Source organism: Brassica rapa, chromosome A04 (genome assembly GCF_000309985.2).
Source record: "Brassica rapa cultivar Chiifu-401-42 chromosome A04, CAAS_Brap_v3.01, whole genome shotgun sequence".
NCBI classification, from domain to species: domain Eukaryota; kingdom Viridiplantae; phylum Streptophyta; class Magnoliopsida; order Brassicales; family Brassicaceae; genus Brassica; species Brassica rapa.
Window position 1 is genome coordinate 7,876,017 of NC_024798.2, and position 14,659 is coordinate 7,890,675.

Sequence of the window (14,659 nt, forward strand, 5' to 3'; positions counted from 1 at the left end):
TGATTGATTTAATTAATTTGCTTTGGTGGATAACTTAAAAAGTTTTTACTTGAATCGGGGAAAGCAAGCTTATGTTGTTATATTATATTTATTTGCGTACATAGAATCTATATATAATGCTAGTGTAATAAAGAAAGAACATTATTTTCTTGTAACTTCGAAAAGATACATTATTACAATTTGAAATTAATTAAAATTGAATAAAATGGTAATTTAATATTTGTAAATCTAATTGTTTTTCAATTTGAATGGTGACTAACCGCACAACACCACAATTAATAGTAACATAAATCTCTGCATATACCTATGTATCTATACATTTTCGTTATTATTAGAATCACACCGTATTTTTTCTGCAGTTGTTCTGCATGTTGCTATTTGGACTCTTGGTTGTTTTGTCTTTGTTGGTTTGTGTTGAAAAGACCACAAAATTATTAAATTAAAAAAAATAAGTGAAATGTAAGGATTTATATTTTTCTATTTGATTTCTATTTCAATCAGATTTTGAAAAAATTATAAAGAAAGAATAACTAAAATATTTTTTTTATTTATAAGAGACCAGATTTTAATATTATTACAATAACTATTTTTCTCATGTTAATAAATTAATTCCACCTCCAAGCTAGATCAATTGAAAATTAAATGTAATGGGATTATATTATAAAAAGGCATATTAAAAGTAAAATATAAATAGTTTCAATAATGTCATAAATAATAATTAGTATATACTATGTAACAACAAATGATGTTATATAACACATGTTTGTTTCAGTTTATAATATATTTGTTTTTAATATATAATCCACATATATCATGCCTATGATATAAAAATATAAATCATATATCAAATTTGCAAGTATTAAAACTCAAAATTTGTCATCTTTTTTCCACCCAAAAATATATGGGATGCTGAGCAAACATGTGAGATAAATAGAGAGCACTTGTGTTAGCCTCGAAATGGTTAAATTTCTGTGTATTTTATAATCAGATAACTCATATGTTGATTTGTTTCGGCTATATACAAAACGGCCGAGCATTTGTGTAGTCTTATAATTATGATCCATATAGATTTTAAGAATACATGGAGATTCTCTAACACTGTACATAAGATGATAAGAACTTCATTATTAGTAATAAAATGATTAACAATTTAGCTTAGTTGAAAGCAGCACAATCATTCATCAGAATATGGACTCGTGATTGTGTTGTTTCCTCTTGGCGGCAACACAAATGCCCAGCCGCTTTGTATAGTCGAGACAAATCAACATGAGTTATCTCTGATTATAAAATACACAGAAATTTAATCATTTTAAGGCTTTTTTAAATTCAATTATTGTATAAAATCTAAAATCTTGTTCTCAAAATCGATATTCAAGTGATACATGTTTTTCACCGGAAACAAAGAGAAAGAGGAACAATGGTGAGAGATCCATTAAACTTTGTTAATCTATTTAATCTTTGGCATTAGAAAGGTATGAGACTAATTATGTGGGAAAAAAAAGAACACGATGAGAGGGGATAAATCTTGAAGCTGACATTTAATCACACTTTCAAAAGAAAATCAAACTACACATACAAAATGGAAGTTCAAAAAATGATTAGCATATTAAGGCTAAAAGCTTAGTAGCTCTACTCCACAAAGAGAACGCCACAACTTATATCCATGGCGCGAAGCTCTTGGTACCGCCGCTAATGTAAACTCATCCTCAGCATGTTAATCACATCGTTAAACCTCTCATTAGGCACATCACAGGTAACTCATGCTTTGAAGAATTTCAAGTTCGCATAAGAGAATGGTCGAAACGCTTAACCTGAACTCGACCAGGTAGAGCTATTGGTGTTTTGAGATCTATTAACCCTGAAGAATGAAACCTTAAAAGACAGTTAAGAAACAAACATGTAGAAAGAACTTCAGTAACAAAATACAAAGATCACAATTGTATTCTAAACCAAGCCGAAATTCAGAAAACAGTAAAAAAACTTGTAGAAAAGCCAAAACAAAATATCTCACATTTCAAATGGAAGAATAGAGAAATATGAAAAGGAGTTGAAAAGAAATATCTAGATTTTAGATTTTTGAATTCTGTACCATAACGTTTTTGTATCTGTCGATTTACTTCAGTTTCTGCTTGTATGTCAGCTTCTCCCATTTACTAATCCCTGCGATTTTTTTTAAAAAAAGGACGAAATTATAAGGGAAAGCAAGCTATCAGAAGAATCAACGCACTTGTCTCTCGTACCATTTTCTGAGACATTGTTGGATACAATACATCCCAAACTCTGCTTCATCTTTATTGTCCTCCTAGATTTATAACACGATTAGCATAATTAATAATAGAACGAAACCAAACCGCTAAAGTGAAACGCAACCATATATTCAACATATAGAGCCAAGTCCAACTATGGTCTTCATCGTCTCAGGATTCTTGCCAAACCTGTAAGACCCTTACAAAAAAAAAACTAAGAAACTCAGAGATAAAAATATGTAGATGCTTCAACATTTGATTCTTTGGGTTTACTACCAAATAAAGAAGTCATTAATTCTAGCTGCTAGCTGCTATCCTCTGCCGAGTTAGTTAAGGGGACATCACCGTATGTGTATATGCTTATGCCACCTGATCCCTGTTGCTTGTGCTGAGATACTGTCTCAGCTAAAGAAAATTGTATATATAGAAGACACAAAAGAGAAGAAGAACCTGGGATTGTTTCTTATATAAGTTTCTCGAAGAAGCGTGTGCTGGTAAAATGTTGTGAAGCTCTGAGGAAGAGTTTCCTTTGGAAGAATTAAGTTCAACTGGAAGAGGTCATTGGTGTTAATCCATCGTCATAACCTCCAAGTGAAGACACACCGACCTCGTTAATGTTAGTTCAAAGCGATAGAGATAGGGATAGGAATATATAAACGTACCCGAAGATTTTTGAAGGACATCGGCCCATGTACACTGGCTTAACGTCAATACTGACATGCATTCAGAAAAGAAAAAAACAATGTAAAACAACTTATCAAGCACAAAAACTGGGGATACGTTTTACAAACGAAAAATATGAATATTTCACACCTAGACTTTTTTTGTCTCTAACAATTTCTACAGAGTTTCCATCAGTATCAAAGTATCCTTCTTCAGTTCTCTTTCTCTCTGTACAGACTAAAAGCTGGATCCTATTTCTATCCTTCGTGCAGTTCACATCATTAAGCAATGTGATAGTTGCATCAGAATGATCCCAATCATGACAAATTGAGATGTCTAAAGAGACATTACTTCTTCAAGGAACAGTCACAAAAGGAAAAATACAGTAGGGTATTGTGAAAGTCTTACCTCATAAGCTTCCTCAGCGTCATCGCCATGGCTTCAGATTCTTCAATTTAGGTTTTCGGGTTTGCTTCGAAGAAAGTATTGACGAAGATATGGAAGCAATTTATATATGAGGAAAAATAGATGAGTTAAAACGAAACAGTAAGAAGAGATTAAAGAGCGTCATTGATTGATAAGGAGGTGGAAGGGAAACGAAACTACAGAGAAACGGGTGAAGATGAAGTTGAAAAGTTTGGGTAGCTCAGCTCTACGCTTTCACCGAAATAAGGGTTACAAGGATAATGGGCCAATGTAAAGATAGCCCAAACAAAGGCTCAGATTCTTCAATCGAACAGAAAGCAGTGACATGGCGAATTAGACCTTTCTGATTGGATGATTTTATTAATCCTACGTGGATGCCCTGAGCTTTGAGATTATTCCCCTTTTAGTATTGTTAGATCATATGTTTAATCACAACACAGATATCAATGTCACTTGTTTGGGGTATCTAAAGAAGAAGATAAACTTTAGTCAGAATATGAGTTTGAAACCAAAGAAGAACCCAAGTAATTTGGTTTGTTATGGCTCTATTCCATATTACCATCCATCATAATAATCTATTTGGTACAAATTTATAACAACACAACGCAAATCATGTAAATGTAGTCATAGCTTTGGCTTTACTTTTCCTGTTTTTTCAATCTTTTTTACCTTTGTTGTCTTCATCACCCTTCAGGAATTTCATGAACCAATAAGCAGAAGATTTTGGGTGACGAGACAAACCGTTCTTGTAGTCCACATATACCAAACCGAACCTTTTGGTGAACCCTTGCGCCCACTCGAAGTTGTCCAGCAAAGACCATGCAAAGTATCCCTTTATGTCCACTCCGTCTCTGTTTCATTTTTTTTCCAAATTAACATAACTCGGTCTCAACTTCTTGTAAAATGTACATTGACTTGATAAACTTCTAGTAAATAAATATATGAATAAAGAGACACGTTGGCTCACTTGATAGCCTCAGCGACATTGGCAAGGTAACTCTTGAAGTAGGCAACTCTACGCTTATCGTCTAGCATCTCATGCATAGAAGCAGATCCGTCATCTTCATCATCCATGCCTGTCGTGTTGCACCAAGAGAACCAAAGCTCAGGACGCATATAAATGAAGTGCGATATAACATAAACTAAGTGTTCACTTAACTTGAGAAACAAATTTCAACAAAAACATGGACAACAAACATATTCTGCTCTTCTTAAAAGACTCTGCACTGTACCATATTAAACTGAACACCAGAGTTACAAGGAAAAGTACGTACCATTCTCAGTAATAAATATTGGAGGGTGGTTGTATTTTTTGCTGATGTAATTTAAAGTCCTCCGGATTCCCCAGGGTACAACATAAAGCCAATCTGAAGCAGCCTGTAATTGTCACAGATTTGTTTAGTTGATTATTGGCTCATGCATACATTGCCTTTAGCATATGTCCTGGAATATAGAGTGATTAGATTGACCGGAGACTAAGAAGAGAGTAGTTCTTACCCTTTCACCTATTGGCTCTCCATCTTCCCATTCAACTATGCGCAGAAAATAAAAAGAGATGAGTACTAAGAAGGACGGAAGTAAGTAAGAAGATGCGAGTAATTAAAAGATATTTCAGCGTTTGTATTTGTTACCAAGCCTCTCCAGTTCTTGTGCTTGGTAAAAGTCACTCTCAGCTTCTTTGTTTGAGACATGAGCAATTAACCTCGAAGTGTAGTGGTTTACGCCAAGAAAGTCCCATGAGTTCTGAAGCATAAACTCCCTTTCTTCAGGAGTAAACGTAGGAAGATTATCTCCAAGTTTCTGGCGCATACTTGCAGGATAGTCTCCATAAAACAAAGGATCCAGGAACCTGCAAAGGATTTCAATCCGTTATTTCAAGGATCTCGCGGAAGTAATAATGTTTTACTCTCACTAGCAAAGTTTACGATAGTTTGATATTATAACTTTCTTAAACACAAAGGAACAAAAGCTTTATGTAGATAGGTTGGTTGCTCACTAATTACAACGAGATAATCATGGGAACCATCAGTATAAGTGAAGTTTATGCTCTAAAATATCTACCATTACAAAATGAGACATAATTGCAGAAAAAGAGCTATTCCTAAAATTCAAAAAATTTAGAAACCCATTTACCACAGACGCCACATCAGCAATACGATTCTATCTTCATGCTTAAGAACACACTAAATGCACAGCTTACTTACCATCCAAGTTGAAAGTCAATTCGCCTACCAGCAGCAACCTTGTCCTCCATTTTCTCTGAATTTGCCTCTGCCCACTCACAATCAACCGACAAACCGATTTGTCCACCTTGACTTTCCTATATGTAAACCAAAAAGCACAGTGATAAATAACAAGCAACTGAGATGCATGGATAAAGGCACTAGATCTCAGCAACATAACCTTTGACGCATCTTCCCATAACCAAAGATCCACAGTAAAAGAAAAACTAGAATAGACAATGGTCTGAGAATAGGTTAGTGATTATACCTTGTACTTGCTTCTATATATGGAAACGGCAGTTGCATGGGCCAAAACTTGGTGATGTGATACCAAATATGGTTCGACCAAGGGCTTTTCTTTTCTCCCAGGTGCGAATATCCCAATACAGTGTCCATTCACCGAGGTCTGAAGTGGTTCGTTCAATGTGATCCAATGCTTCACTCTATCACCAAAACTGGCAAAACAAGCATCTGCGTAGAGCCCAAAATAATCTCTGCACATAAGGAAATAGATTTAGTGTCAACAAAATCAATTCTTATAAGAATTGCGGAAGAATACATGATCTTAGTCTTCTTAAGCATAACAGCTTTAGTCAGTTAAACTTAAACTTTCACAAGATATGGATCATACGACCTAAAAAATAAACGTATTTCTACTTTCGCAAGATCATATGTAGAAATCAAAACGGTCTTGTACGATTACTACTTACACAATTTTCCTATTTGTCCAACCTCCGATTGATTCCTGGAGATGTGAGGGGAGATCCCAATGGTACAGAGTTACAAACGGCTCAATACCTGAAATAGTAATCATGTTGTGAAAACGATCATGTAAACAGATAGGAAAAGGATCGTTTAGGGGTAGAGAAAATACCTTTTTCAAGAAGTGAATTGATTAGATTATTGTAGAAGGCAACCCCTTCTTCATTGACTTCAGTTCCCAAGCCATCTAGAACAAATGTAATTCAAAGAAAATAAGCCCTTCAATGAACAAACCTATATTTGTTTTTCAAGGAGCCCTGCAGACAAGTACAAACACTGCAGCGGGGTTATATTTAATGGCCCCCAAGCAAAAAGAAGTCAATATTTCACGCCTTGTAAAAGGAAGCTAACGCCTTTAAGAAAACACAGCTACCACATAAGCTAGACTATGATTAGTGATTATACTTATCACATATAAAAGAAGGCACCACCACGAAAAAATGGACGCTTAAGTACAAAGACAGATAAAAAAACTCGTAGGAAACACACACAAAAATGCAATAAACCGAGCCGTAACAAAAGACGGATGAAGAGCCACACAACAATTACCCATATTCCAGTTTAAATGGATATCAGTCAGAGACAAAGTAGGAAAGCTAATAAAGAGCATACCGGGGAAAATGCGAGACCAAGATATGGAAAATCTGTAAGCGCTGAATCCTAATGTCCCTATAAGTTCAACATCCTCCTGCAAATGATTGAAATAACAATGTGAAGAAATAAGGAAAAAAGAAAAAGAAGTCTGTTTTCTTAACCTTATATCTGTGGTAATGATCCACAGCCACATCGCCATTACTACCATCAAGAACTTTTCCTAAATAACAAGGAACAAACAGTGTTAATATTACATAGTCTACGTTCGTTGTGATAAGAAGCAAGAAAGGAAGAACAAACCTTCAAGATGAGTGAACTTGTCCCATATATTTGGCCCTTTTTTACCTTCATTCCAGCCTCCTTCGATCTATAAATCAATCAAAATGATGGCAGTTTTGACAAAAAAAAGCTAAGCCTTTGCTATAAAAACTTCAAACCACAAATGCTACATGAAGGACAAGACAATGATGCCCCACTTAGACAAAAGTTTCATCTTTGCCAAGATCAACATTTCCAGAAGGATAACGACAAACCCAATTCCAGTTTCCGACTAAAACCTCTCTATATGAAGCTAAAATATTCGATTTTTTTTTTCGTGAGTCAACGTTTGTAGGAAAGCCAAGTGAATGAAAAGATCGGGGGAGACCTGGTAAGCGGAAGTGGCGACGCCGAAGGTGAAGGTAGAGGGGAAGCTAGAGCGGTTAACATTCGGAAGGACGGCGAGATTGGGCAAGTTAAGCTTCTGCGCCATTTTCTCGATTAGAATGGGATCTGGTAGAACGCAGCACAAGTGTGAAGCAAAAGATGCCAAAAGATTCGGAGACACAAGACAACTCTGAACCTAGTAACCGGCCTTCCCATCGAACCGAACCGAACCTATTTGACCGCAATTCAATATGTTATCCGGTTTAATTTACCATTGAAATCCAGTATGAAAAAAAGGCAATTCTCGTAAATATATTATTTTCAAATTTTGGTCACAAAAATAAACTATAAGGAGGAAAGTGACCAAAATGTTTCATTTAATAGGTAAAAAAAACTCTAATACCCTAGATAAAAAAATAAAAATAAAAAATATAAAATATAAAAATATAAAAAATATAAAAATATAAAAAATATAAAAAATATAAAAAAATATAAAAAATATAAAAAAATATAAAAAATATAAATTTTTTTTATAGTTTTAGATTATAAGTTTTCAAATTCGAACTTTTTTATAAAAATTTTTTTTGAAATTTTCTTTTTTTAATTCGAAAATACTTTTTAAAACTATTTTTAAAATTTTTATTTTCAAATTTTTAATATTTATTTTTTATTCTATAAAATTTTAAACCCCAATCTCAAATCTCCACCCCTTAACTCTAAACCCTAAGGTTTTGATTAGTTAACTCTAGAGGTATAAATGTATATTTACCTCTTTAATGAAACATTTTGGTCATTTTGATTCTTAGAGTCTAAATTTGTGACCAAAACTTTTTTAGTGTTATCCTTAAGTATTTCTCTTAAAAATTACTTTACATTACTCAGAAACAATAATACATCAACTTAAGTTATTCATTAGCATTAGCATATTTTTTCTCACAAATTATCAATAAAGAATGAGCTTCTTTAACTTTGATATTTTTGAAATGAGAAAGAAACTCTTGGAATCTCGTATTATTATTTCCTACAGACATAACTTCTCTTTCAACTTCAATTGGTGCATCGAAATCACATCATCCTCAATTATCATGTAATTTAAAAGTGTCTTTCATTTCAGAAATCCAAAGCACAAGTGGATTGAAATGTTGATACCCATTCTTCGGACAGCTTATGTAGAGAAGAAGATGGAGTTATGGTTTTTTGTCAATAGCGTTGCAATCCGATACTCTCTCAGAGAACTTGGAATCATTTCTGAACTATATTGCCATTCTTAGCCCAACCACTAAGAAAGGGTTAGTAGTTCATCCTTCATCAACAAGTATTTTGATATAGGGAAGCAGATTACATTCAAACAAGTTGAGAACCAGCTGTTGGCAATAATAGCGAGACATTTGGGGAGCATCCGAAGATGGCAGTTATGTATTTCTTATCCATCGTCATCCTTTGAGCCAAAATTTTGGAGAAGAGAGTCATCTGTGGATAGTTTTTTCCTAAGAGTTATTGATGATCTATAGGTGTGCAAAACATTCCCGTGGGAAAGTTTTGCATTCGAGGAAAACTTGAAGGATGTCTCTTGGTTGTTGGAGAAGTTCGGATCGTCATGGATACATCCAAGCTTTGTTGTTCCTTTGGAGATATCAATATTCCACTACAACAAATATGGCTTTTCATAGCATACAGATAACGCTATTATATGATATTCATAGCGGTTTTATAAATGCTATTACATTGGACGCTATAATAGAGTACCTATATACGATAGCGTTTTAACATGATGCTATCGTAGAGCAGTCTATAATAGCATTATGATTATGCTGTATTACAGTTATTTATTACACATTAGTCGTGTTATAGGAAACTATATAACAACTGTTCTGTTATGCTGTATTAAACTTATTAATAACAAATAATTCATGTTATATAAAATTGTGTAATAACATTTTTAGGTTGCTATATATATTTGAAAAATAGCAACGTAAAGTAGCCATGAATTACGTTGTAGTAACTCTACATTGGTGCTATTTGATAATGTGTTGTAGCAGTGGTATTGAGTTATGTATATATGAATTGTAGTTTTTATTTTGTATGCTATTTCATTCAATAAAATAGCTTTTCGCAAGTACAATAAATCGTTCATTATAAATACATCATATTCTCATAAAGAAATAAACCAAGTCTGAAATTTCACTTATCCATAATAGAAATATAATGTCATAATTAAGTTCCAAAGCAATGAAAGTAGAAGACAAGTCTCATTTGCAACAAGTACCATATGTTTATTAGTAATTCTAAAGCAATGAAAGTAGAAGACCATACAGTTCTAAATCCACCTCAAACGATGACAACTTTGTCTTCAGGTCATGCTATAGTGGTACCAATAGCATCCTCCATACACTCAATTGCAGACGTAGGCCTCCAAACCTTGGCATCATTCACCTTGACTACATCAACCCACACACGAACTGCATTATTGCCCAACGGAACAAAATGCACTAACTGCTCAGGGTTGTTCGAAGACCAGCACCCTTCTGCAACAACTACTTTCTGACCGGTAATGTCCAACAGTTTGCACTTCTGACCCTCCTTCACCTTCTGTATAAGAGAACGATGTCGAATAGTGTAAGTAATATGTAAGCGTTAGAAACTTTATCATGTACACGATTACAACGTTTTAATACACTTAGACTTACCTTCTGGGAGCTTGAAGGAGATTGTGAATATGGTTTTGAAATCTTAGCAGGAGCTGGTGGAGTGTGTACTTGTGAGTGCGTATGAGGAGTTGCTGTATTTGGTGACTTTGTGTCTAAATTGTCGAATAAAACTCTGCTCACTGGCCATGCTACAAACGTCTTCAAACAGTCACGAAGGTTTGAGTGTTTTTCTGTTGGCCGCCAAAGAAATGTCTCTCTTACCGTTACCGCATCCACAAATACTTTAACAGCATTTGGTCCAAGAGGAAGGCCATCCACCAAGGCTTTGGGATCACGACTCTCCCAACGACCTTCAGCAACAGCTTCTTCATCATCTGTTAGCCAATGTAGAAGTTTGCACTTGTTCATTTCCTTTGTCTCTAGGCTCTGTCAAACCAATAAATCCAACATAGGAAACACATAACTAGATTTTATAAACAGAAACCTAACATCAAAATGAGATGAGGAATGAAAACCTTACATTACTTGGAATGTCATCTGGAGAGAACTCCTCGTCAAGAACAAGAACTGAATCCTGAGGCCACGCAACAGTTTCTCCTACAGCCTGACCAATAGTGTACATCTTCGGCGCCGGTCTCCAAAGAAATGCATCTTTTTCAAAAGCCGTCTCAACTACCACCTTAGATGAATTAGGACCCAATGGTACATTGTTAACAAACTCCATAACATCAGAAGACAGAAAACGACCGTCTGCTACTTTGGATTCCTTGTCACACCAATCATATAGAATACACTTAGGCTGCGGTGTCCTTTTGTTAACACTCTACAAATATTAATCAACACAACAGTTACATTCCGTTCAAGTTCAGCAAGAATACTTATTGCACTAGAACTTACTGATGGTGGTGAATTTTCACCCACCTCCGAGTCTGGCCGCTGTAAATTCACATAAAAATATGGTGAGCATTTTGAAAAAATCAAGAACCAAATGACAGTTCATCTTCCGCACTTACTCGACTATTCATTTTTGCAAGAGCCTCTTGTAATTCGTGGACCTGCTGCTTCAACTGAATTTGTGTCTGTTGCATTTCAGTCACATACTTGCTCTTCACTTCGAAAAAAGCAAGTTTGCTCACACTCATTCCTCTACCCATTGCCCTCAAGCGTCCAGGATTGTCAGGTCCTAAGATCTGACTAAGAGTGTCTTCTTTTGGGTTTGAGGATGATGCTCCTGGATCATCAGACCGAATAAACTCATTCGCCTTTTCCTGAAACATGTTGAAGTTATGTTTATGTAGTTTAACTCTATTGTAAAACTGATAAGCGGGTAAGGTAAAGAAACAACGAATTACTATTTTTTCAGCAGCATCCGTGTTTACTGCTGTCCCATTCTTTTAGTTCGTGACTTGACCCACACATTCAGTCTCGTCACTTCACCGGGATCTGAGCTCTCTTTTTTCTGCATAATGAGTCAGGCTCTCTTAAAAAAAAAATTCAAATAAAATAACATTTGCATACGATTCAGGCTCGTTCATAGGTAATACACTTACTAAATCTTCTGCCAATCTAACCATTCCTTTACGGCTACATGTATGAGGAATCTGCTTACGTCTTCTTTCCTTGTATGCATCGCTAACAGCCTATATAGAAGTGTTAAGATCTGGCTGAATATGAATTTGAAACTAAGTACAATTTCATACCTTGAACTCTTTACTAGTCTTCTCTTTCACAAACTTCCTCCACTCTGCCACTGGAGTATTGTCTGGCCGCAACTTCAATCGATTTGCGTGGTTATCAGCTTTAATAATCTGATTAACCAAGCGTGATTTAGAGGCCCTCCACAAACATCCCATCTGTTTCATAACTGCCGCTTTCTCGTACTCTCCATCCAGTTCAAACCGTAACTACAATAACAAGAAAATATAAGAGTACTAAGAGCAGCATAATTCGTCTGGTAGTTAATTTCTAATTTATATGTGTATAACTTGGTACAACTTAGGTAAACTTTGTTAATTATATTTTTTGTGTAGCTTTTGGCATTTTAGGCAATTCCAGTCTTGAATCAAGACTCTTGATGAACCATTACTGTGAAAATGTGGATAGTGCAAAGGCTACTAGCCCGTAGATGAGCAAGATGAGGTATAAAACCAAAGGTGGAACCAAGCATTTCAATATCAAAGAAATAAATGGAAAACTTATCACAACCAAGGTTATATAGAGAGCATTACACTAAAGGTTACTTTTGGTTGGGTCTATAACATCTTTAGGTACTTTCTGCTGGAGGAGTACTTTTTGTCTATCTTTTGAATTTTCTGATCCGAAAATGCCCCTGTTAAGAATAAAAATAAAAAGGAGATAGAGAAGAGAGAGAGAGAGAGAGAGAGAGAGAGAGAGAGAGAGAGAGAGAGAGAGAGAGAGAGAGAGAGAGAGAGTATTAAATCTGGTGGTTTCATGGTTTCTTCCTCCGTTTTTAATTCTCCTTCCCATCTCTTTCTTCTTCTCTAAATTCAGAACCATTTCATGGAGATTTATATTTACTTCAAATTCCAGATTTAAATTCTCGTTCCCTTCACCCTCGATTTCCCCCCAAATTTAAGTTTGCCTTCTCTTTTTAGATTTTTCTACATTTACTTCATCTGACTTAGCAAAAATCTATGTTGTTACTGATCTTGAGCCATCATCATCGGACCCATAGACAACATCTTTAAAGAGAATTGTGGGGGTAGGTTTGTTTTGGTCATGGAAAATATGGTCAGAGTCGTTGTGGCTGCGGGAATTGTGTTCGGTGGAGTCGTGGCTGCAACTGCTGGTGAGCAACTACAGCGGATTAGAGAAATTGTCAGTGACCAATTACGCCGGCGTGGACACCACCTCCGCCTTATTCGTAGTGGTGGTTCTTGCGTTTCGTGGTCGGGAGAAGTGTGGTTGAGTGAAAAGTGGTTGGGTGACACGTCGGTCGGTGAAACTTGGCTTGGTGATAAGTGGTTGTTGGTGAGATGTGGTTAGGGTCTGTGTTCATATGGTCATAGGTGCAAGACTCCTCCTTCCCTGAAAGTGATGTTTGTGAGGTGAAGCAGATAAATGTATGTTAATTCTTGCTATTTTTTCTTGGTCACCTATGTTCTTGATTTCAATTTCATCCATATCATCCAATTTTCGCCGCCACGTTTATAGAAACCATGAGACACCTTTGCTTCTTCTTAACCATGGAAATAAAATCAATGCTTAAGTTCCATAAGTCTACTGAACAAAGAGATATATAATGAGTAAAGAGGGGAGAGAGAAGAAGAAGAAGAGACATTGTTAACATCAGATAAGTTGGAGAGAGTGAAGGAAAGAAGGGAGGCGGAAGAGACGGAGGGAGTGATTGGAGAGAGAAGATGCATTGTTTGGTTATGTTTAGGTTAAGGGCTTTTTAGGTATTTCGAAAGAAGAAAGTACCTGACCAGTTCAAAGTATGTGTAAATGTAAAAGGAGAAAGAAAAAGTATGTCTTGATGTAAATTTTTCGATTATATACCATGTACGTATAAATTAATTATCACTATGTTTCTTTGAACTTGTTTTTAAATTATGTTATTTGTATCAACATGATATTGTAAGTATTTTGCAAGCAACACCAACTGAGAGAACTCTTTTGTGAAGAATCATGAGCAAGGAGAGTGGTTGGGATGATAATGATAATGTAATTAATGATGGTTGGACTGAGATTGTGCGTAAAGGGTATAAACAAATTTGTTTTGAAGAACTTTACAGAATCAATTACACTGCCAGTACAACTCAGGTAGAAGCTTCTTCAGTTTATGTTATTCAAGATACTCTTTTTGAGTTTTCTGGAGTAAGGATTTAAATGCACTTGCGTGTTGTTTGATGAATGAGTTTAGATATCGTTTAAATGAAATGAAAGAGATTTTTGTCGCTGGAATGAACGATTTGAACAAAAAGGTTGATTCATTGGGTAATCGGGTAACACCTCTAGAAGGAGAGGTAAAGTTGCTTAGGATGAGACATAGTGTTGCGCAAGTTTCTCTGGATGTTCATGAATTTGAGAAAGAAAGGGAAGGTGTAGAGATAGAACGAAGTGATAAGAATGGTGGTACAGCTCTGTAATGGTTGTCTCTCCTTGGATCACTTGAAAGGGGCGTGGGTGGATGATAGGAGAATCATTCTGTTGACGAATAAGATTCATGAGCTAAATGTACGAGTTGTGCTTGGAGTGGGATGAACCAACTTGGATATGGACGATCTCGACTACTTACATTTACTAGCCCGAAAGGAAGCAGATCTCGACTACTTGGTCAAGCATGGGCAAAATTCTTAAGTTAATGTACTAGGTCTTTATTCTATGTTTTTATTTCTGTTTTTATTCAAGTGTAAACCAATTATGATTAAATTTGACTCTTATAAACTAATTAGAATTATAAACCCATGCCTCATTCATGAGGAAGTTAGGT

The 14,659-nt window shown here is 35.4% G+C and overlaps 1 protein-coding gene across 2 annotated transcripts; it reads right to left on the reverse strand.

Moving 5' to 3' along the window:
- Window positions 1-3,802: 3,802 nt before the first annotated feature.
- On the reverse strand, window positions 3,803-7,820 carry LOC103849163 (beta-glucosidase 42). Of its 2 annotated transcripts, XM_009125971.3 has the most exons (13): window positions 7,560-7,820; window positions 7,214-7,280; window positions 7,075-7,133; window positions 6,932-7,007; window positions 6,432-6,506; window positions 6,268-6,355; window positions 5,826-6,051; window positions 5,540-5,655; window positions 4,967-5,184; window positions 4,833-4,867; window positions 4,610-4,712; window positions 4,303-4,411; window positions 3,803-4,186 (listed from the first exon to the last, which is right to left on the reverse strand). In XM_009125971.3, exons 1-13 carry the CDS (start codon window positions 7,662-7,664, stop codon window positions 3,991-3,993), a joined length of 1,473 nt encoding a protein of 490 aa, XP_009124219.1. In that variant the 5' UTR covers window positions 7,665-7,820; the 3' UTR covers window positions 3,803-3,990. The 2 variants fall into 2 exon arrangements, with proteins under 2 accessions (XP_009124219.1, XP_009124218.1); XM_009125970.3 differs by having other exon boundaries at window positions 6,932-7,133.
- Window positions 7,821-14,659: the final 6,839 nt, after the last annotated feature.

Coding starts and splice junctions, on each gene's coding strand:
- LOC103849163 (XM_009125970.3), bottom strand. CDS start 7,621: ATGTTAACCGCTCTAGCTTCCCCTCTACCTTCACCTTCGGCGTCGCCA. Junction 6,052..6,267: donor TGGACAAATAGGAAAATTGT/GTAAGTAGTAAT, acceptor CCTTATGTGCAG/AGATTATTTTGGGCTCTACG. Junction 5,185..5,539: donor ATTGACTTTCAACTTGGATG/GTAAGTAAGCTG, acceptor AATCCTTTGCAG/GTTCCTGGATCCTTTGTTTT.